This window comes from Alternaria burnsii (assembly GCF_013036055.1).
Source record: "Alternaria burnsii strain CBS107.38 chromosome Unknown 730, whole genome shotgun sequence".
Lineage (NCBI taxonomy): Eukaryota > Fungi > Ascomycota > Dothideomycetes > Pleosporales > Pleosporaceae > Alternaria > Alternaria burnsii.
In genome coordinates this window covers 1,360,435-1,381,843 of record NW_024066110.1, presented here as the reverse complement: position 1 = coordinate 1,381,843, position 21,409 = coordinate 1,360,435, and the positions used below count along the sequence as shown (strand labels likewise).

General features: G+C 51.8%; 6 protein-coding genes across 6 annotated transcripts; 4 read left to right on the top strand and 2 right to left on the bottom strand.

Moving 5' to 3' along the window:
• Nucleotides 1-2,110: 2,110 nt before the first annotated feature.
• GT037_003876 (g protein alpha subunit aga1) lies at nt 2,111-3,316 on the top strand (the record flags this gene model as incomplete). Its single annotated transcript, XM_038928923.1, has 4 exons — nt 2,111-2,228; nt 2,277-2,619; nt 2,669-3,225; nt 3,273-3,316. The coding sequence occupies 4 exons, from the start codon at nt 2,111-2,113 to the stop codon at nt 3,314-3,316; spliced, it is 1,062 nt and encodes a 353-aa protein (XP_038788630.1).
• Nucleotides 3,317-3,589: 273 nt separating this feature from the next.
• Nucleotides 3,590-4,251, top strand: GT037_003875 (uncharacterized protein; the record flags this gene model as incomplete). The annotated part of the gene is made up of 2 exons (XM_038928922.1): nt 3,590-3,631; nt 3,889-4,251. 2 exons carry the CDS (start codon nt 3,590-3,592, stop codon nt 4,249-4,251), a joined length of 405 nt encoding a protein of 134 aa, XP_038788629.1.
• Nucleotides 4,252-6,710: 2,459 nt separating this feature from the next.
• GT037_003874 (uncharacterized protein) lies at nt 6,711-7,030 on the top strand (the record flags this gene model as incomplete). The annotated part of the gene is made up of 2 exons (XM_038928921.1): nt 6,711-6,928; nt 7,027-7,030. The coding sequence occupies 2 exons, from the start codon at nt 6,711-6,713 to the stop codon at nt 7,028-7,030; spliced, it is 222 nt and encodes a 73-aa protein (XP_038788628.1).
• Nucleotides 7,031-9,080: 2,050 nt separating this feature from the next.
• Nucleotides 9,081-14,987, top strand: GT037_003873 (phosphatidylserine decarboxylase proenzyme; the record flags this gene model as incomplete). Its single annotated transcript, XM_038928920.1, has 10 exons — nt 9,081-9,266; nt 9,321-9,365; nt 9,426-10,074; nt 10,122-11,555; nt 11,607-12,358; nt 12,407-12,541; nt 13,109-14,000; nt 14,088-14,320; nt 14,370-14,464; nt 14,519-14,987. The coding sequence occupies 10 exons, from the start codon at nt 9,081-9,083 to the stop codon at nt 14,985-14,987; spliced, it is 4,890 nt and encodes a 1,629-aa protein (XP_038788627.1).
• A 481-nt stretch (nt 14,988-15,468) lies between these two features.
• On the bottom strand, nt 15,469-17,088 carry GT037_003872 (uncharacterized protein; the record flags this gene model as incomplete). Its single annotated transcript, XM_038928919.1, has 4 exons — nt 15,469-15,699; nt 15,757-16,334; nt 16,400-16,910; nt 16,960-17,088. 4 exons carry the CDS (start codon nt 17,086-17,088, stop codon nt 15,469-15,471), a joined length of 1,449 nt encoding a protein of 482 aa, XP_038788626.1.
• Nucleotides 17,089-17,530: 442 nt separating this feature from the next.
• GT037_003871 (myo-inositol-1-phosphate synthase) lies at nt 17,531-19,193 on the bottom strand (the record flags this gene model as incomplete). The annotated part of the gene is made up of 2 exons (XM_038928918.1): nt 17,531-18,440; nt 18,493-19,193. 2 exons carry the CDS (start codon nt 19,191-19,193, stop codon nt 17,531-17,533), a joined length of 1,611 nt encoding a protein of 536 aa, XP_038788625.1.
• Between the last annotated feature and the right edge of the window lie 2,216 nt (nt 19,194-21,409).

Genomic DNA, 21,409 nt, shown 5'->3' with positions numbered 1-21,409 from the left:
TGCGATGTGGTCTGCGATGTGGTATCTGCGAAAGCACATATGTAACAGCGTTCGATATCAGACAGCATGGAGGGTGCTTGAACCCACGGACGAGAAGCAGCAGCGGTCACCTGTTCGCGTAGCTACGCTGTATGAGCTGTCCCCCTATTCAACGGCACTCATGTCATGGATGGCCATTGCTCCCACGTGTCGTTCGTGGATCCTCCCGTCCATCTGACTCGTGACAGTGCGTAAGACGTGAGGGTTGAGACAAGAGTTGTGACTTTTGATGCATCATCCCAGGGAGAGGTGGTCGAGACAGGAAGATGCTTGCCAGCCGTCGAGACAGCATAAACACGGGACGACTGAGCCATGGTCAGAGGCCAAATTAGTAAACTTAGCATATTGGCGGAACGGATATAGGGTTTATTATGACGGCAACACGTTCATAAGTATACTGAGTACCTCAGCGCGGGCATAATTCCAGCACCCACTCAGACGTGAGGCAGGATGATCAGGACGCACGACTCTTGCCCCAACCGATTCCAACGGCAGAAAGGCGAGGCGAGGATACTTGGGAAAATCCAAAATCTGATGGCGCAATGATTGGCCGAAGCACGCGAGTCGGGGAGATGAAGGAGCGACGGAGGTTTGGCGAATGTTCACGTTCTGCAGGGCTAGGCTGAACTGGGGCTAGAGAATATCGCCCCCCAGTCTGAGCTTTGGCTCGAGAGGAATTCGAGTGGCTGGCAACGTCGTGGTACAGAACATCTCAGCGCTGCTGACGAGGGTAGAACAGCAGCAGATAGAAGGATGCAGTGCGAGGCCCGGGTGCTTGCCTGCAGGTGCAAGACACAGTGAGTGAGAGATAGAGGCCAAACGCTTCAGGGTTTCAAGCGTGCCTGGATCCTTGTGTGGCTCCGAGCGTCAGGCCCTCTTGTTACGATGGGTCCTCATTTTCCACAAACCTTCTAGAAGCGTAACTAGTCAGACTCAAGCGGGACGGGAGTTACGGGAGTCGCATCTGGCGTGTTCTCGACAGCGCTTCCATGTCGAACTGTGTGGTGCAAAGGAGGCCGAGGGGGGCGACACCAGGGCCTGCAGCGAGAGGCGGGAGAGGTGCAGCAAATAGCTGCTGTGCCCAGAGGCCAATTGCAAATCACGACTTACGGTGAGCGGAGGCGTTGCAGGCGCGGACGAACAGGCGGGAGGGGACGTGAAGATGGTCGCGCCTGCGTAGCATGGCCCATCAGTTGCAGTAGGCCATGGGCAGGGCTTCTTGCACGATAGCGGGCAGTCCAGAAGTCGCGAAGATCGCGAACCAGCAAAGGGGAATCGGCAAAAGGTGTTAGCGATGCTAGTCGTCGCAACATAGACAGGTCGGAGGGTTTGGTGGTAGGGTGGCCCGGGCCAGGCTAGCACTAGCAGCAGAGCTGGCGTTGCTTCCTTTCATGGCTGGCATGGCACGATTTGGGCAAGCGCCTCTCCTTTCGCGGCCTTCATCAAGCCTTCTTACTTGCCTCTCGTTCTTTGCTTCTCCCAAACGTCAATCGACGCTCTCGCCGGCATAACATCGATCCATTCGCTGCTGTGCAACTCGCGGCCCTTTTTCGCACCGCCTCTTGTTTCCTGCTGCGACACACAGTCGGCGAGCGAGCACGCAGAGTTCCTCCCCCCCCCCCCCAGCCGATCCACCCCCGAGCCGACCTTGCAGCAACCCTGAGACCTCGGAGCCAAGCGAGCCTCGTCGTCTTTCATACGCCAGCCATCCCTTCACTCTCGTCCTTCACCTCCATCCCTCCCGCACCCGACTACTGTACATTCACTCCTGCCATTGGGGGTAGTCTTTGTAATAACAGGTGAGCCTCTCCTCCCCAGGACCCCGTCGCGCCTGCCTCGCCTGCTCTGGGACCCAAGCGCCACCGTCGAGTGCAAGCATACGGCCGCATCGCTTCCAGTCGTCTCACCCACGGCTAAAGTCGCCAACCTTTTTGCACTCGCACGACCGCCGCCTGCCATTGAACTCCTATTGACACCGTCCTCCAGATTTCCGCATTGGCCGGCCTCGACGGAACATCACTACGTACCTTTACCCTAATAATCACCCCGGACACCGTTCCCTGCCGCCACTATGGGTTGCGGAATGAGCACAGAAGAGAAGGAGGGCAAGCAGAGGAACGAGGAAATTGAGAACCAGCTCAAGCGCGACAAGATGATGCAGCGCAACGAGATCAAGATGCTGCTCCTCGGTTAGTATCGCGACGCCCGTCACGTCAGCAGCCTCTAACAGCGCGCAGGAGCCGGTGAATCCGGAAAGTCGACCATTCTCAAGCAGATGAAGCTCATCCATGAGGGTGGATACTCGCGCGACGAGCGCGAGTCGTTCAAAGAGATCATCTTCAGCAACACGGTGCAGTCGATGCGCGTTATTCTTGAGGCCATGGAGTCGCTCGAGCTGCCACTCGACGACCAGCGCGCCGAGTACCACGTCCAGACCATCTTCATGCAGCCAGCACAGATCGAGGGTGACAGCCTGCCCCCGGAGGTTGGAAACGCCATCTCAGTCCTGTGGAAGGACGCTGGTGTGCAACAGTGCTTCCAGCGCTCGCGCGAGTACCAGCTTAACGACTCCGCTAAATAGTGAGCAATCCTCCTTGCCATGCGCGCGTAACACTACTAACAGCCATAGCTACTTCGACTCCATCGACCGCATCGCTGCGCCCGACTACATCCCCAACGACCAAGACGTGCTCCGATCGTGTGTCAAGACGACTGGTATCACCGAAACGACCTTCATCATTGGCGATCTCACCTACCGCATGTTCGATGTCGGTGGCCAGCGATCGGAACGTAAGAAGTGGATACACTGCTTCGAGAACGTTACCACCATTCTGTTCCTGGTCGCCATCTCCGAGTATGACCAGCTGCTATTCGAAGACGAAACCGTCAACCGTATGCAAGAAGCCCTCACATTGTTCGACTCCATCTGCAACTCGCGGTGGTTCGTCAAGACATCCATCATCTTGTTCCTCAACAAAATCGATCGCTTCAAGGAGAAGCTGCCTGTCAGCCCAATGAAGAACTACTTCCCCGACTACGAAGGCGGCCCAGACTACGCCGCCGCCTGCGATTACATCCTGAACCGATTCGTCTCGCTCAACCAACACGAGACTAAGCAAATTTACACTCATTTCACCTGCGCCACAGATACCATGCAAATCCGATTCGTCATGGCTGCAGTAAACGGTACGTCTCATCCGGTTATATGCATGAATCTTGCTGACATTCCATAGACATTATTATCCAAGAGAACCTTCGGTTGTGCGGTTTGATATAAGTGCGATGGCGGTGGGATAAACGAACATCTTCCAACTGATCTTGAATCATGGGTTGCATGCCTCATGTCCTACACAGGCGTTTGTGGACATTGCTTTGCATGCTTGCGCTTCTTTCGTCGAGAAATGGTTTCGCTCTAGGCCCGTGTCGCTCTCTCTTTGATACCCTGCGGGCGGGCTGAGGAGGCCATGGAACACTACCAGCGAAGCGACTTTTCATCCTCTTATTTCTTTAACGTTTTTCTTGGGCCCAAAGAGGGATTGGGTATTGAAACATGTCCCTTGCTACAAAGATACTTCCGACGGGCGAGCGAAGCGTATGTTTATGGCGGCTCCCAAAAGAAGTTTTTCTCCTAATACTATCTGTTCTTTCGAGTCTATCTATTACCTCTGCACACTTATTTTCTCATGGTGTGGCAGGATTGCCTTAGTATGTATACAGCATGTGTGAGATATGTAGTGAAATGATGAATTCCTTTTATAAACTTGATCGTTTGCATCTATGATTTGTGAACTTGACAGATTACCGGTTCTTGATTACGACAATGACAAGCCTATGCGAACGAATTGTCAGCGAATTGTCAGCACCGGTCCCAACTCAACCCAATCGTCAGTGCTCACACTTTACGATGGCATGATCGCCACAGTAGCGGGAGCAACCTTGTCTCCGGAAGAAACAAAGACACATCTCACGGAACAACTACGGACAAAGCAAGGGAGCCAACATCGTGCACACCCATACAAACATGAGCATCTTTTGCTAACCCGACACTTTGGTCTACTGTGTCTGTTCCAGCCCAAACTGTGGGGAAGTCAAACACTTTGGTATCCCTTCTCCATACTATTCGGACCGCCTCGGCTGCTATTGCCTTGCATTGCGGCACAGATCGTTCCCCGCTGCGACGCGATATGCTCATTACGGCTATTATCACGATAGGAGGCTGCGGTGCGACCTGTCGGTCGGTCTTACTCATGTCACGGACCTTTGCAGTACGTGGTTGATCAGTGGGCATGACGTACGACACCCAACTGACTTTTGGGTTGAGGAAGTACGTGTCTTAGTTCATATAACCAATCTTGCGGCAGGACCATGTACGAGGCGAAGATCGTCGTCTTTGCGCGTGTTGATTATCAAGGTGAAAATGATTGAGTTGATGCGGTTAGCGCGATGCAAGGTCGGATGCCGAACATCTGAACGACGCATGTACGCAGGTGCCGTTGTCCTTTCTTTCTCTTCCAAAATCACGATGTGTAAATACCGGCGGTGCGCGTTTGCGTCTACTCTGGCTTGAGCTCTACTTGCTAGGTTTTACTTTGCTTCTTCCTTGTCTCGTCCACGGAGGCGTTGGAGTGTCTTTCAGCTTCAATCAGGGAATCACAGACCTGTTGCTACTTACCCTAAGCCTATCGGTACGGTGCTGGAAGATGGAAGGCTGCATTTAGAGTGATGGCTAGAAAACAGCTGGGTCCTTCCGTGGCATATATCCTAACATGCTGTTGCCCATGGGTACTGGCGCAGAGCGGTGAGTAAGTATGGTCACGATCGTCGAGATACCTACCCTGGTCAAGACAGGCGCGCATGCATCCATAGTGTTTGTCACAGCACCCGGCCTCCGTTGTACCGAGGAAGCGCATCTGAGCTGACATTCTATATGTTCTTTTGATTCAAAGTCTGACGTCTTCGCATACCCGTGACAATTGGGGTTCCGTCGGATGGTCACTCTTTGGATCTTTACGCTGAGGCCGAGATGACGAGTATATATGAGTTCTATGTGTATCACACGTCCTTCTTTCCACTTCATTCGTCTTATCCTTTCCCCATGCCGTCTTTCACTTTAGCTTGTTGTATGTAGAGCTTTCTCCTACTACATCATGCTCATGTCTGGTAATGATAAATATGGCTAATGCAGGCATACGCCATTCCCTTTTCCACCCCGCTTTTCTGCCATTGTCCAGCTCTCTCTCCCTTCATGTGCTGAGCATGGAGCTCATATACCTTCTTAATACTCCACGTTTACTAGCTCACTTCGTCCCTCCATGTAACCCTGGCGTTCAGATATGGAGGTGATCGCCTGCATCATCGTTTTCCCTATTCCGCTCTTACATAGTCCGTTTAACCAATTATTCATGGCATATCATGCCTCGACCGAAGGTCCATCGTAACGCAGTCTGGAACTGCTTGGAAGACGATTGAGGGCCTCCAAAAGCAACAGGATCCATCATCAAAATTCCAGCCGACCTCTTCCGTCACTTGGAATCTTGGTGCGCTCGCGCGGCAACTCAATATCTTCATATTCCCCAACCCCACACAACTATCAGCCATGCCTATAGACAGTACCCACCATGTAGCCACTCAACTCTGGACGATAAGCGAAAGCCATCACGTACCCAACTCGAGGAGCACAGTACCGAAATTCTTCGACCCAATGATTCCACGCGGAATTCGCTGACTTGGACATATCGTGGCCCACAGACGGTTGCGCTTTTGGATCCGTCTCCTTTTGCATTCCAAAGTTTTCTCTCACCTACGAGTGTCTAAATTGCGGTACTGTAGCAATAAAAGCTTACTCTGTTAGTGCGGTAGCAAAACCCCAGTCTCACATCACGCCTCTGTAGTGTGGAAGAGTATTTGTTGGTCTTTCCAGTTTCTTAGAGAGCTCGACGAAAATCCTCGAATATATGTCTCCTCGCCGCTGTGTGATCCAGGCTCAAGGGCCGGCAGCGACCAAGGTGGTGACAAAGGTGATGGGTCTCGTATCAGCGTACTCTTTATTACCCGTCTCCTCGATGAGGGGAACTCTGACCAAGTGTTGACGGTACCTAGTGGTCACGACCGTTGCGACAATAACCATGACAACAACAAAATGGCATCTACATCCATTTAGGCAGACGTGCAATCACAAGCGTCTGTTGTATCATACGAGCGTTTCGTACGTCACACAGGGATACCAGATCGTTTTATGAATATGTACAGCATCTTCTTTGCACATATATACATCAGGATCTGATTTCACCAATGAAAGTGAGTCACTTAGTTGTTGCAGAGGTATTGATCATGGACTTTGTGAATGATTCTGAGTTCACTCCTGCAGTATTACTCGAGCTTTTTGTTACCTGACTCGGGCATATGGACCAGCCCAAAGCTCGATATTTGCGTATGTGAAACTTTCCTTGTTCCCCATACTCTCGCATGTTACTGATATTATCAGAACCATAGTTTTCGGAGCTGGTAGTGTCCCTTATGTTTAGCTTCTGTGATTCGAACCGCAAGAATGGCCTTGAGTGACGAAGTTCAACATTGCGACCGTGATAATGGTTTATTTGGCAATTTCCAAAGTTTTTGTTATTGTCACCCAAGGAAAAGAACTCCAGCAAGGATAACAGCGTCTCCGAATCATGCTTTACAGGAAGACAGGTTATGCTCTCATTCGGATGGAGCGTAGCTCGTCTATCTATGGTTTTGTTGGCGATATTCAGAGCCAGATCATCGTTCTCCCTGCCGACGACAATGTGTTGGATGATAGCATCGAGGTCTTCGTCCAGCAGCTGGCCAATATTGCTCTCATCTACCTAGGCCTGAAACTGAATACGGACTCGAATGTGGATCATCCTAAGTGTGTCTCCAGTAACTTTTTTTAAGCTACCACCCAGCGACAGGCATCATAATAGAGCTTTGGCTAATGTGAGCTATCCAAAGAGCCCATGTTTCAAGGTAAGAGCTCTCTTCTTGACATATAGGCACCCAACAATGCTGGGCCGTCCAACCGTTATCGAGGTCAAAACGTCCTTCTGGCAAACCACCCAACTACGATTAATCTACTGACTGAGTCGCTGACCAACAGTCGCAATGAGAAGTATGTTGATGATGGAGTTGGAGACGAAACAAGATATCGTAATTTGGAAACGATGCGCGGAATCAGGGCCTGGCACTCAGATAGTATCCGCCTCTGTCCAATCTTCCGTCAGCACGACTGGAGAGTTAAACAAGGTTACTATACACATACTTGGGAGAGAGACGTACATGTCTGACAGAAAGATATACGCAAGACAGACTGATATTCAAGAACTCTCTGTTGACTTGGGCCGCTTGCCGTGAAGTACCTGCAAGATAGAATAATAGAAATAAGAATAGGCGAGGAAGACTGTGTGTGTAGGCAGTCAACAGGCTTTGGTGATAAGTATACTTTACAGTATCTGAACATATTGAATGGAAGATGGCATGGTGTTTGCATACAATCGCTGTTCGACTAACAAGTTACGAGTCGAATCGATTATTGTTCATCACTTCGTGTCTGCAACCCCACATAAACAGGTCGAGTTATAATCACGAGGAAGCTCGCAATACTTTCTGCGCTTCCACTTGGCTATTTGCAGCAGTGTGTCTGATCTTCGGCAACGCATTCTAGTTCAGTCTCAGTACGTCAGCCACAACATCAGCCACGTCATCAGCCACGGCTAACGGAACGGATGGGCGGACGAGCCATGTGGAGTAAGTGAGGTATGACGTCGCTGGCATCGGCGTTGGCGGATCGCGACTGCCGGTGTTGTACCTAGAAAAAGCCCCACCAACGTTGGTTTGGCGCCAGTTGTTGTGTGCCGCAGTTTGGTACAGCGTATCTGACGGCATGCAAAGCCCTCAAGGCCCGCGGTCGCAGTGACAGCAGCCAGGAACTTGGCGAATCGGAGACTGCGATTTGTATCGCACAAGTTACAGGTTTGGAGCACGAGCTCCCGCCTGACAAAATAGCCAGGACATTTTGTGGTACGCGGTGGTACCTGGAAGATGAAGTGCTCAGTTCTTCCGAAAGAGGCGGAAGAAACGATGAGAGGGCTGTGCAAGATACCCCTCGTTCGCATGTACCCCGCTAAAGGTGGAAGGTGGCCTTTGGAGTACAGTAGGGTAGTGTTGATGCGGTTAGAGGTTCCTGTAACAAGACGGGTCGCGTAGAAGTGCAGGCTACCAATAGTAGGTCCAGTATAGTGGCCCAGTGTAGTGGCCCAGTATAGTTCCGGAGCATCTTAATCGAGACAGGTATCCGCGATACGTGCGCGGTGTTGTTGGCTCGGAACCTGTCAGCGCGAGGCGTTAGTGAGACAGACAGGACGGGATAGCATTTGCGGGATATATACTGCGGCCGGTTGCTCGGATGGCTAGCAGGGCAGGATTGAGGGGTCGATATGGAGGCGATGGACGCAGGGCTGATTAGGGCTGCTTGTTGTTGATTCTGTTGGGTTGCGGCTGCCTTGATGGCTTCGAGTGGGTTCCGAGTGGGGTCTGGATACGGTCGCCGCAGTTCTCGGCTTTGATGGTAGGCGCCTGAGTCGCGAAAAGATGCAGCAACTGGCAGCGGGCGGTATTTGCTTATTGCACATGTCTTGGAGCTTTGCATAGAGGTCAGACATAGCCGTCGATCAGGCATGGTAGAAGCCATGCACAGGGCCCAGCCGCGTTCCCGGCAAGCGCTGCTCCTATCGACGCCGCAAGAGACAGATTGCGGGCCTGCCCTCCTTCAGCTGTCTGCGCGTGCCCAAGTACCGGGGCCAAGGTGCTATGCGGCGGCCCCCAAGCTTGATTCACTCTTCTTCTGGCCGCCATCAGCATTCGCGTCGCATTGCACATCTGCCTCTCCTGAGGCCTCTTGCCGTGAATTCCTGAATGTATTGACCCACGTTGTGCCAACCGACGGCGCGACGTCAAGCAATCCCTAGGCACTTGGCTACCGCGGTCCGGCCAGCAGGTTCCGATTGAACGCGCAGCCTGCCACCATGCCGCGACCTACATTTACCAGCAAGCTCTCGCTTCCGCACCGCCTCAAGCACCAGACCAGCTACACCAGCAACCCCAATTCCACCCCAACCTCTGTCCCCGCCAGCCGTACGGGGAGCCCCAAACTACGCGCCATGCCCGAGCAGCCAGTACCCGGCCTGGTCTTGAGGGCGAACGTCATCAAGGTGCGCCCGTCCATGTCTCCCCGGTGGAGCAGCCACAAGCTGACATGAATGCAGGGCAGAGACCTCGCTGCAAAGGACCGGAGCGGCACTTCTGATCCCGTGAGTCCCTTCACAGGCATGCCACTGCCGCGAATGCCCCTCTAACCACCATGTCCACAGTACCTTGTCCTCTCTCTCGGTGACGAGAAATTCACAACTCCTACCATAAACAAACAGCTGAACCCGGAATGGAACGAGACGCTCGAACTCCCCATCCTCGGCGAGCAGAGCCTCCTGCTCGAGGTCGTCTGCTGGGACAAAGACCGCTTTGGCAAGGATTACATGGGCGAATTTGACGTCATACTCGAGGAGCAATTCCAGAACGGACTCACGCAGCAGGAGCCACAATGGTTTCCCCTCAAGTCGCGGCGATCCGGCAAGAAGAAGTCTGTCGTCTCCGGCGAGATCCAGATCCAATTCTCCCTCATCGACCCGGTCAACCTCGCCGCCACACCCGAGCAGATCCTACAGAAGTTCTTCGCCATCGCAGGGCAAACACCAAGCCCAGACGAAGACGAGGGGGAGCTCCTCATGCGCGGCGACAGCAACCTTACCGACGCCGAAGAGGATGAGTCGAGCTCGGACGAGGCACAGGACGAATCAAAGAAGGCCGAGAAGCGCGAGAAGCGGAGGAAGAAGCTCAAGTTAGCCAGACTGAGGAGAAAGGTCAAATCCAAGACCGGCTACGAATACTCTAGCAATGGCGATATAGCTGGTGTTCTCTTCCTCGAGATTCAGAAATGTACCGACCTGCCACCAGAACGTAACGGTAAGTCTCCTGACCGCGTCCTCATACACAAGCTAATGCATCCCTAGTGACGAGGACTACCTTTGACATGGATCCATTCGTCGTAACCTCACTCGGAAAGAAGACGTATCGTACCAAAACCATTAGTCATAACCTAAATCCCGTCTTTGACGAGAAACTTGTCTTCCAAGTTCTACGGCACGAAACCAATTACTCCGTCAATTTTACCATCATCGACAAGGACAAGTTCTCAGGCAATGACTACGTTGGCACCGTCAACTTTCCCCTTGAAAAAGCTGTTTCTACAGCCCCACAGGAGGACCCAGAGACGGGGTTATATAGATTGCCTGAGCCATCAGACTCTCCTGGTCTCTCTCCTTCTGAATCCGGCAGTTCAAAGAAGTCCCGTTTCCGCCTCCCCATGTCTCGCTCTGCTTCAACTCACAGTCTATCTCGTCTGGGTCGGCCGTCTTTGAAGAAGGAAAGCTCGACAGGTTCACTCTCTGTACAAGAGCCTAACAATTCCCTGACTACCAGCAATGCTGCAGCCGATTCCAACGGTAATCTTGCTGTAGCCGGCGACGTCAACATAAACCCATCCGCCGCAGATGACGAGGATTTGAAGATGTACACACTACCATTGGAGTTAAAAGACAAAGAGCGCTGGGGCAACAAACACAACCCAACCCTCTACATTCGCGCAAAATACCTCCCGTACAAGGCTCTTCGACAACAGTTCTGGAGAGCTATGCTCAAACAGTACGACGCCGATGAGAGTGGCCTTCTCGATAAAGTAGAACTGACTACCATGCTCGATACCCTTGGTTCCACCCTGCACGAATCGACTATTGACAGCTTCTTCGATCGTTTCGCGGAGGCACATAATGGAGACCTTCTCCTCACATTCGACGAAGCCGTCATCTGTCTTGAAGATCAGCTGCAGGCCACAGAGGCAAGAGACGCCCAGAGGTCTGGGTTTGCATCAGGCACACAGACTCCTTCGCTGGCATCTGGAATGCTCACGCCCATCAATCAGAACAGCTCGACAACCTCCATTCCAGTGCTTGAAACAAACACCTTGGGTAGGGAAGGCGAAGAAGGCGACAACCTGCAGATCGACGATCTTGCCGACGAGAAGGGAGAAGAACATGTCATCGAGATCCGTGAATGTCCCATCTGCCACCAGCCGAAGTTGAATAAGAGGTCCGATGCTAACATCATTACACACATTGCTACCTGCGCCAGTCAAGATTGGAGACAAGTGAACAACATTGTCATGGCTGGCTTCGTCACCTCAAGCCAAGCACAGCGAAAATGGTATTCCAAGGTCATCACTAAGATCTCGTACGGTGGCTACAAACTAGGCGCAAACTCGGCAAACATCCTTGTTCAAGACCGTCTTACAGGTCAGATCAACGAAGAGCGCATGAGCGTTTACGTACGTTTGGGTATTCGATTGCTCTACAAGGGCCTCAAATCAAACAACATGGAGAAGAAGCGAAGTAAGTGGCCAAGTGCTGTTATTGTGAATGCATCATACTAATTTGTCGCAGTCCGCAAGTTGCTCAAGTCACTCAGTTTCAAACAGGGAAGGAAATACGATGACCCTGCATCAGCATCTGAGATACTGCCTTTTATCAACTTCCATCAACTTGACATGTCTGAGGTATTGTTGCCGACAGACCAGTTCAAGAACTTCAACGAGTTCTTCTACCGAGCACTCAAGCCGGGTGCACGTCCGTGCTCCGCACCTGATGATCCCAGAGTCATCGTCTCGCCGTCTGACTGCCGAACCGTAGTCTTCAACACGATCGACTCGGCACAAGCCATCTGGGTCAAGGGTCGTGACTTTACCGTTGAGCGTTTGCTTGGTGATGCGTACCCTGAAGACGCTAAACGCTATCATGGAGGCTCTCTTGGTATCTTCCGACTCGCGCCACAAGACTACCACCGGTTCCACATACCTGTCGATGGTGTCATGGATGAACCAAAAACAATCGAGGGAGAATACTACACTGTCAACCCAATGGCTATCCGCTCAGCTCTGGACGTATATGGCGAGAATGTGCGCGTCGTAGTGCCCATCGACTCCGTTGCACACGGCCGTGTTATGGTCATTTGCATTGGTGCCATGATGGTTGGCAGCACTGTCATCACGCGTAAGAAGGGCGACCATGTCAAGCGTGCCGAGGAGCTGGGCTACTTCAAGTTTGGCGGAAGCACATTGCTCCTTCTCTTCGAGCCCGGTCAGATGAGATACGACGAGGATCTTGTAGACAACTCGAACTCTGCCTTGGAGACTCTTGTAAGTGCAGTCATGCTTATAGTCAATCTGTGTTACTAATCTTGATAGGTCCGTGTCGGCATGTCTATCGGTCACAGCCCCAACAGGGCAGCCCATGTCCCCGACATGCGCAAAACCAACCCTACCAATGAAGAGAAGCAGGACGCGAAACGCCGCATCGAGGGTAGCATGGCACCTTCAGGCGTGAAAGGACCCATGCCTGGAGCTGGGATGTAGAATAGACGCCATTGCGGTGCATAGGAAAAGGAATACATAAAAGGACATGGGCAGGCTTGGATATTCAACATTGTTCTGGCGTGTGTCTAAGTGGAGTAACGAGATCATGATGGTATGGGAGCATACGGATCAGCGACACGGGTAGTCGCTTGTTCTCTGGCGTTTTTTGAGCGGCTTTGCTTTGACTGTCTACAAAGATGTGTCGTTTACATACATACAGAGCAGTTGGCCCGCATCCTACAACATCGTCTTCATCCCCTGAAAGATTTGGATCGTTGGGCTCAAGTAGTGGACACTCATCCATGTGGGGTGCACTAGTGCTTCACGTGAACACGCTAGTCCCAAAACCATTGTTTTGATGATGCTGGCGGCAGGTGCACACACCAACTTCCTTGCTCCCGTGTGATAACCGTTCCCCTCCACGCCCGTCGCCTAAGAATATTCGCATTACCGCCAAATCATTACGAGCCTGCGTACGGATACCGCAAGCATATACCTAATCGCACGCCAACCACCATCGTATATCCTGCGTAGCTCGCCCTGTCTGCGCTCGCCCGTTTGTCGCGCCAATGCACGCGCTTTGACCGAACTTCAACTCCCCGAAACTCCCGTGACGCAGCAACTGGACTCATGACTACTATCTTCGCGCGCCCACCGCTCCAATCGCTTCCTATGGCCACAAACCGACCGACGACGCGACGAAGGAGCGCAAAACAAGCCTTTGATGACGACGATGCGCCGGCGCCAAAAAGAGCAAAGGCCGAGGTGAATGGGTCGAGCAAAAAGGCGACTGCTGCGCCAAAGAAGACAGCAAAGGCAGCTGCATACGACGAGGACGACGATGGCTTCCAATTCTCGCGTCGCACGTCGTCGCGGAGGACTACAAAGGCACAGGCTGCGCCAGCACCAGAACCAATACCCGAGGAAAGACCAACGAAGCCTGCGCAAGCTGTCGAAGCGCAACCCGTCAAATCAGCTGCGCGGAAGAAGAAACAATCAACCGCAGCAGCCGATCCAGAATCTTCAGACTCGGGAAAGCGACGGCGATCAGCGCGCATATCTGCCGACAGTAGACAGCTAGAGGTACGACCGAAGTCCACAGAGCCTCTTCCAACGAAAACTCGCACGAAGAAAGCCGCACCGGCAGAGAAAGAGAGGAAGAAGCAGGTCACACCCCCACCTGAAGTACAAACGGAGCCGAAGAGCACATATGGAGGTGTACAAACACCAAGACACAATGAGATACAGGTCGCGAAGAAGCGCGATCCCAACGCTCAAAAGATCATGCTGCCTTTTGCCGACACACCAGTTATAACGAGAAACAAAGAGATGCGGAAAGGCGGCAACAAGGACGGGTCAAGAAGGAGTAGCACAGGCTTGCGAGGGAGGAGAGCAAGTTCGCTGATAGATAGCGGACAATCCAATGGTGAGTCTGAACACGATGCACAGACAAAACCCCCTAAGGGCATGGAAAAGCGCTTCCAATAGGTAGTAAGTACTGACAAATTCGCAGCGCTACCCCATTCCGAAGTCGAAGTACGAGATTTCTACAAGTACATCGAGCAAAGTCTGCCCGAACCACGGCGGATGAAGCAGCTTCTAACATGGTGTGGATCGCGAGCACTACCAGCGAAGCCATCGGGCGACGTCAAGAACGCGAACGCGATCATGGCTGCGCGAGCCATTCAACAAGAGCTTATAGACGACTTTGCAAGCAAACCTGAGCTTTCGGACTGGTTCAGCAGGGTACGTGGATGGGTCTCAGTATATTGAATTCGGGCTGATTGTTGTACAGGAAGAAACAGCGCCACCACCTGTGGTGAAGAAGCCGAATCCCCAGAATGAGATGAACAAAGCCAAATTGGAGGAATTGGAAGACGAAGTCAAGCGGTATGTCTTGAAGTCCACTCATTACACGAACGCACCAGACTGACAGCGGAGTAGTCTCGAAGATGAGAAAGCCGCATGGGAAGCCATTGCATCAGCGTCGAAAGCTAGCCTCCCTCCGCCTGCACCTTCGATACCCACTGCGGCACCCACACTATCGGATATTGATACATCCCTCCTCGATCCCGAGCAAGCCGCCATAATTTCCTCCCTCCAACTATCACAACCACAGACCTCACCACAACCGCCGTCATCAGCATTCACATTCACATCGCCTACGGCACTACAATCACATCTCACATCACTCGCCAACTCACTAGAACCGCACATCGACCTCTTCGCAGATGGTGTTCATAAGATCGAGCAGTATCGCGCTACAGCAGAAAAAGTAGCGGATTGTGTGCTAGGGACAGCGGCAAAGAGGCTAGAGGAGCGAGATCGGGAGGCAAAGGAAAGAGTCGGAACAGAGGGAGTTGGTGTAGGTGACATACTGAGAGGCCTTGCAGGTGTACTCAGGGAGCAATAGATATGCAAGCGTTTATTGCAATCAAATACAAGAGTTACCGGCAGGAACGGATAAGGACTGGTATCCAGACAGACAATCATCTTATGAGAATGATCTATATGGCTCTTTCTTCGGCCTTTTCGCCTTGTCCCGGAGACATACTTCGCAGGCATTTTCGTATGGTGTTCAGTGTGTGCCGGAATGGATCGGGAGAAAACGATATACCCTTCTGTTTTTTTGAGGTTTCATGTAAATATTATTCGAGCAAGAATAACATCACACTATCTTGCTGCGCTGCTGAAGAGTCATGCACTTCAAGCAGAGTGCCAGAAATGTCATCGCGATTGCATGTGATCGCTAAAGTAAGCCGAGAAACCTTGAAGCTACGGTTCCTGCTTGACAGATGATGATCATCCGTCAGTTCTTGCCTTGACACAATCCTTCGTCGACATTCCTATACTCAGCTCACTCCCACTTCATGTATATCTCTTTGCTGCCTCTCTTAGCTTCTAATGCACCATATAGCCAGTCTTCCAATTTCGTCTTCCAGATTCAACGCAAATCCCATTGTGATGCGGAGGAAAAGTACGCGCTCTTCTAGGTAACGGAGAACGTCGATAGGAGTGTGCAAGAGTTGCTCCGACGTGCGGCCGAGGAGTTGAGACCATGCAGCGTCCGAGAGGATGAGTTTTCCAGAGCTAATCTGGCCGGTTTCGTCGAGGAGAGCACCGAGCTGGAAAGCATCAGGGATAGAACGAGATGATTTTCGAGAGGAACGAAACCCACTTACTATTCTTGGATTGATCCTCAGTTTTACCACCCTACCACACTGCTTGCACTTAATCTCTATGTTGTTGGCGAAAATAGGGATTCCGCAGCATTCATTGCTCATGAGCATATTTCGCCTAAACGTCGTGACAATGTTAAGCTCTGTGACAATAACGCTAAGATAGCCAGCAATAGTCTCCTTGGATCTTCTGTTCGAGAGCGAGCGAGCGACGTCATCCACATCCGCAAGTGTGTACAGTGCTCTTATGGCTGCAGTCTTGAAGTCATCAACCAAAGTATCAGCGATAAGAAATGGCGGATTGACATGTTCTTTCTTCGTCAGTTTTTGTGCTAGTGCTCTCAATCTCCGTGCATCACCCATGTCTGGGTCGATATCGATGCGTGAATTACCGCTCAGCGTGAGCTTGGCCATTTTCTCTATTCGCCATCCGGGGTTTGAGATCAGCAAAACTGTTTTCGAGGCAATTAAGAGAGGTGCAGAGTCGCACATGGAAGAATACAAAGTAAGTTGACCGTCGGCTGTGTCGTCAAAGATGCCGATGGAGATAAGTTCGGAGGTTGTGCCGTTGCGGTTGATGTCTGGTTGTTGAGTAAGCCACTGATAAAAACGTGATTAGGTAGTATGGGGGATAGAAATCACTCACACTTTTTCCGCGCTCCGATACTCTTGACACATACCAGCAACTTCGGCTCTTCGACATCGTACCCACCATCCGTGAAGCTCTTCAGCGTCATCAGTCCGGTCAACACCTTACTCTCCCGTATACCATACGGTCTCCTGTACCTCCTTCCATCATCACTATTCTCGTGCACCATAACATGACAGTTCCTATCGCCCTCGGGAAAGATGGTAGTAAACATTGGAGCAGTATTCTGAGCCAAGGAATTAAACTCGGACGAATTCGAAATATGTACCGTCCACACACTGAGAAGCTGGCCTAGCTTGAGTCTATACTGCGTGGTGTTATACCAAATGCGCACAGTAAGAACACCAGTATCGTCTGCAAGAAGGACCTTGATGCATCCTTGAGCTGCTTTGTGTGATTTGCTTGGTCTAGCTTGGTCAATGAAGTAAACGACGCGGCCCATGAGAACGAGTTTGCAGGGACCAGGCTCGAGTGTGCCTAGATCTGCTTCTTCGTAGTCAAAAGCGGGCTTTCTGTTGTATTAGCGGTGAGAAAACACGACTGTATAAGGTGCATACAGCCCATGCACTTGTAGCAGTCGCTTCCGATGAGGCAAGAGCGGCATGAGCCTCTTTTGTGGCGAAGCCATCGTCATTCTTTGTCGTCGACGATGAAAAGTAAGACTGAATTGAGGGTGAGGCAGGCATTTTCTACCATGCAGGTCGGTGTTGAAGAGGTAAAGGCATTTGCAGTATTGGGGCTGATGTTGAGGTGAGATTTGAGACAGGAGCGTTCCCGCCGCTTGCGTGAAATGCAATATTCGCCTGAACCTCGATGAGGAAGTCGCACGGCCCTGGAAGCCAAACTATTATATATGTGCACATTTGAAATATCTGTACGCTTTGTTATAGTGTTACTAAGTCGAATTGTGGCGCCAGAATGCAAGCACCATTTGACACGATCTGGTATTACTATCAGGTCACAGAAGATCAGGTAGAATTATAGTAAAACAGAATTTCTATTGCTTCAAAGAGAGTAATGAGTTGGTCGAGTCATGTTGTGAGCCACATGTGCCTCTAGAGCATCATGCGATATGTGCCGCCGTCCAGTTCCAATCGATATATCGGAGGCTCGCCACCGTCCATCGATCTAGAAGAGCTTATGCTCCAGGGTCATGTCGTTCTCCGGTTCAAGACCGACGCAGGCACGGAAGATATTAGTGAGAGCTGCGCGCTGCTTCGCAAGAGCATTGACAACAGGTGTGCCAGGAGGGGTGAGTGGAGCCTTGAGCATGTAGCTGAGGACACTGAGAACGCTGTGAAAGTTGTTGAACTTTGCATCACTAGTCTCGGCGCTGTGGGACTTCCACTGCACACGAGTCATCATCTCGGCGACGAGAACCAGATCGATGATCAATGGCGAGGCTAGGAGAGAGTCCTCGCAGACATTGAACAAGCTGATGGTCTGGTGGCCGTCAAGGAAGATCTCGGCGTAGTACTCGTCCAGGGCACGCTTGTCGTCCCCAACAGCGGGCATGTACTTGATGACCACACAATGGTCAGGGTGCTCACCGTCCTTATACAAGACGTTGTTCGCAGCGACCATGTCGTCGACGACGTTGGACTTGGAAATCTCCTTGGAGCGGAACTGCTTCTGGGAGCTAAGATTCATGCCGTCATTGTTGCCCAGGTGATTGTACGAGGCAATGGAGGTGAGCTTGATACCAGCGCTGATCATGAAGTCAACCAGAGCAGACTTCATCTTGGTTTGGCCAGACTTGAAATCGTCGCCCCCAATGAAGGCATTGTGCTGCTCAGCGAGCTGAATAGCACCAGGCACGAACGTGTTCTGAGGGGAGCCGTTGATGAATGGAGCGCCCTCAAGAATCGAGGCAACGGCAAAGACAGTGGAAGGAGAGACCTCTTCGTGACCAGACTCAATGGCCTTCATCAGGTTGTCCGCCGTGTCGTTAACGCCCTCAATGATGTCGGCGTAGCGCTCAGTGTTAGCAGTCCATTGCACAATAACCTTGTCGAGATTGTTGGCAGCCTTGAAGTCACTTGATCATTGTTAGCGAGGACAAGAATGCAGTGTGGAAGCTTTCGACTTACCGGATATCCTTGCGGATCTGGTCAACATGGGCCATGGAGGCCTTGGTACCCTCAAGGACATTGTCGGCACGCTCTTCTTGGTTGGCAGCAATGAAGTCCGGGTAGTAGATGCTAGGAAGGGGCTTCATAGCGCCCATCTCCTTACGCACAAGGGACTTCAGAGACGGCGATAGAACCTTGGCGCGGTCCATCGCTTCAGCAAGGTTCATCCCGCTAATGTCCCACCCACCAACGACAAGGTCGTTGGGGTGGACCATAGGCAGGAGGTCATGAAATGGAATGTGGATCTCCTGACCAGTCTTGCTATCGACGCCGAGCTTAGTGGTAGATCCCATGATGACCGAGCCATAGTAGTTAGCGCCGCGCTTGCCCTCCTTGGTCTCCCAAACGAGGTTTCGCTTGTTCGCGATGATACCAGCGGTGACCGTAGTGCCATTGTTGCCGCCCCAGCCAACCAGCATAACGCCGGTCTTGGGGATCTTGCGGTCGACCTTGAAGTCGTAGAGCGTCTCCTTGGGAATAGCCACATACTTGCCGTCGGCGTTCTTGGTAACGTCGGTGGTACGGTAAGTGTACTTTGACCTGATGGTTTCCTCGGTATACTCTACATTAGGAGAGCTGACAACAAAGAGGTCCTTGGGAGCCGTTTTCACATCGAACCCATTCGCGTGACCGACGCCGTCTTCTGCGTGTGGTGCCATATTTACAATTGAAGTTCTTTCTGACTTGGTGAACTTAGTTGCGGAAGTCTAAATCCGACGCTGCCCCAGAGGGAGAAGTGCGTCGGCCGGCGAATGGGTTGTGGATCCTGCCAAATATCAGTATAAAGCGTCCCCATGGGGTTATAGCGGGGCACATACGAGCTGAGGAGATTGGAAAACGTCTTGACAGCTGGGCAATGGCCCGGGGAAATCTGGGTGTGGTTGATAGAAGGGAGAGAGATTGCAAGCTTGACAGTCGGCTGTTATCTACAATCGGTGGTGTGTTGTGGTGGGTGAGGAGACATGGAGAGAAGTTGCGATATAAATGCCTCCCGTGTCCCGGCTGACTTAGCAATAATCGTACGCGATCGTTCCCGCCTGCTGCCGGACAGCGTGTTCACCCACCGCTTCTTTGCCTTTGCCTTCCATACCCCCCACTTTTTGTACTAATGTACATCGCCGTAACCTTGTTCGGTATGTCCAACACCAATGGGCACGCAGCAGCAGTGTTCGCGATGCTCGCCATGCCCCACTATTTCTTCCACCATCCCAACATGCAGCAGCAACAACCGCAGTAGGTATGGTGACTGTGTAAGCAATCCGGACGAGAACGCTCTGCGAATCTCAAGCGAAGGCACATTGCATGGACAGCTGTCATCGCATCCTCGAGTGTACCGCTGTGGGATTTTATTATTTCTTCCTATGAGGTGCTTGTATAGGCAGGTACTACGTAGGTATCCAACAGATACGTACCCCGCCATCACGTGCTCCGTACTCCCGTAGAGGGGACCTCGGGGACTTCCAGCCTGTAATGGACGTCTCATGACTTTCCGCGCAGATGCGAAAACATGTCTGCCCACGAAATGACAAGCATGGTATTTGGAGGATCCTGAGCCACGTATTGTTTCAAGGCACAGTGGTGTCGTCAGTCAAGCGCGACGGCAGCATTCGATACGTTTTCTGCGTCAAAAATGTTTACAGAACGAAGGAAAGGCACGCGACACCATCTGCAACGCATTTTTGTCTAGCAGCCGCCATGCAAGACAACCACTGTTGACAGATGACAGATGCTGCTTGTTTGCGAAATATCTATACGAAACCAACAACAAATCGATAGTATTAACCGTAATGGCAGACACATTGAAAACCAGACCCTGGGATCGCTTGCAGGAACGACGAATGCGGCAACCTGCATGTGAAGTTTGCTGATCGCCAATCAGCCTCGCAGTTCGCCATGGGAACCATGTCAGCACATGCAGAGCGGGCAGGGAGAGTGACATCCTCCAGGGGCAGCAGTTGGCGCAACGGTATGCCTTCAACTGGTTGAAACTTCTGGCTCTTACAACAGATCAAGCATTTTGTCTCGTGGTCCACACCAACATGAAAAGATCATGAACGAGAAACTGTTGACGTAGCGAAAGGGGCGCTTAAGCCATGGATAATTGCTACATGCAACGTAGATCGACCAGCGAGAACGACGTCGTATATGGCCAATCACGCCGAAGAGTAATGTCCGGCCCTGGTGGCTTGATAACGCATGGGCAGCAGGCGATCAGAGCCTCCAGCCGCCTGCTCGCTGTTGCAGGACTTGGCTTTACTGTTCTGGCAGCGTCGCTGCCGCGATTTGCGACCTCCTTAAGCTTGTGAACTCTGTTGACTTCGGTCCGCAGGCGTGACATCGTGTATCGGCGATGATGTTGCGTCCGAGACTCTCCGTCGCTTACTATGGTTTCATCGCAAGTCGCCGCCGCTGGAACAGAGGAAACCACACGATTTGCCCAGGTACAAGCCGTCGCTCCGTGCGCACGCCTGTCGAATCATGGAAACCAACTCGCACGACGTCTCGTGCCAATTTTCAGGGACGCGCGAGTTACGTGAAGGGTACACACAAAGAAAGTGATTTGTGCGCTTTGCCTCTCGCTATTGGGCCTTTGTGTCTAATTGCCGATCAGCCTTGTTGTGCGATGCGAGCTGTGTGTGGCCAACGCCCAGACACGGTCATAACCGCTCTCTTGATCATAATTCATTAGCATCAAATACCCAACATTGCGCGTGTCGATTGTGGGGCTAAACAGCCTCTTAAACCGCAGGATGCAGTGACGCTAGCTTTTATCCCGCTGCCGTCCCTGAATGCTAGCCAATTCGGAACCATGCCCGCATGCTTCCCCTGATTCAGCAAGGCCCACCCACACCGTTTCTGAGGATCGAACAACCCT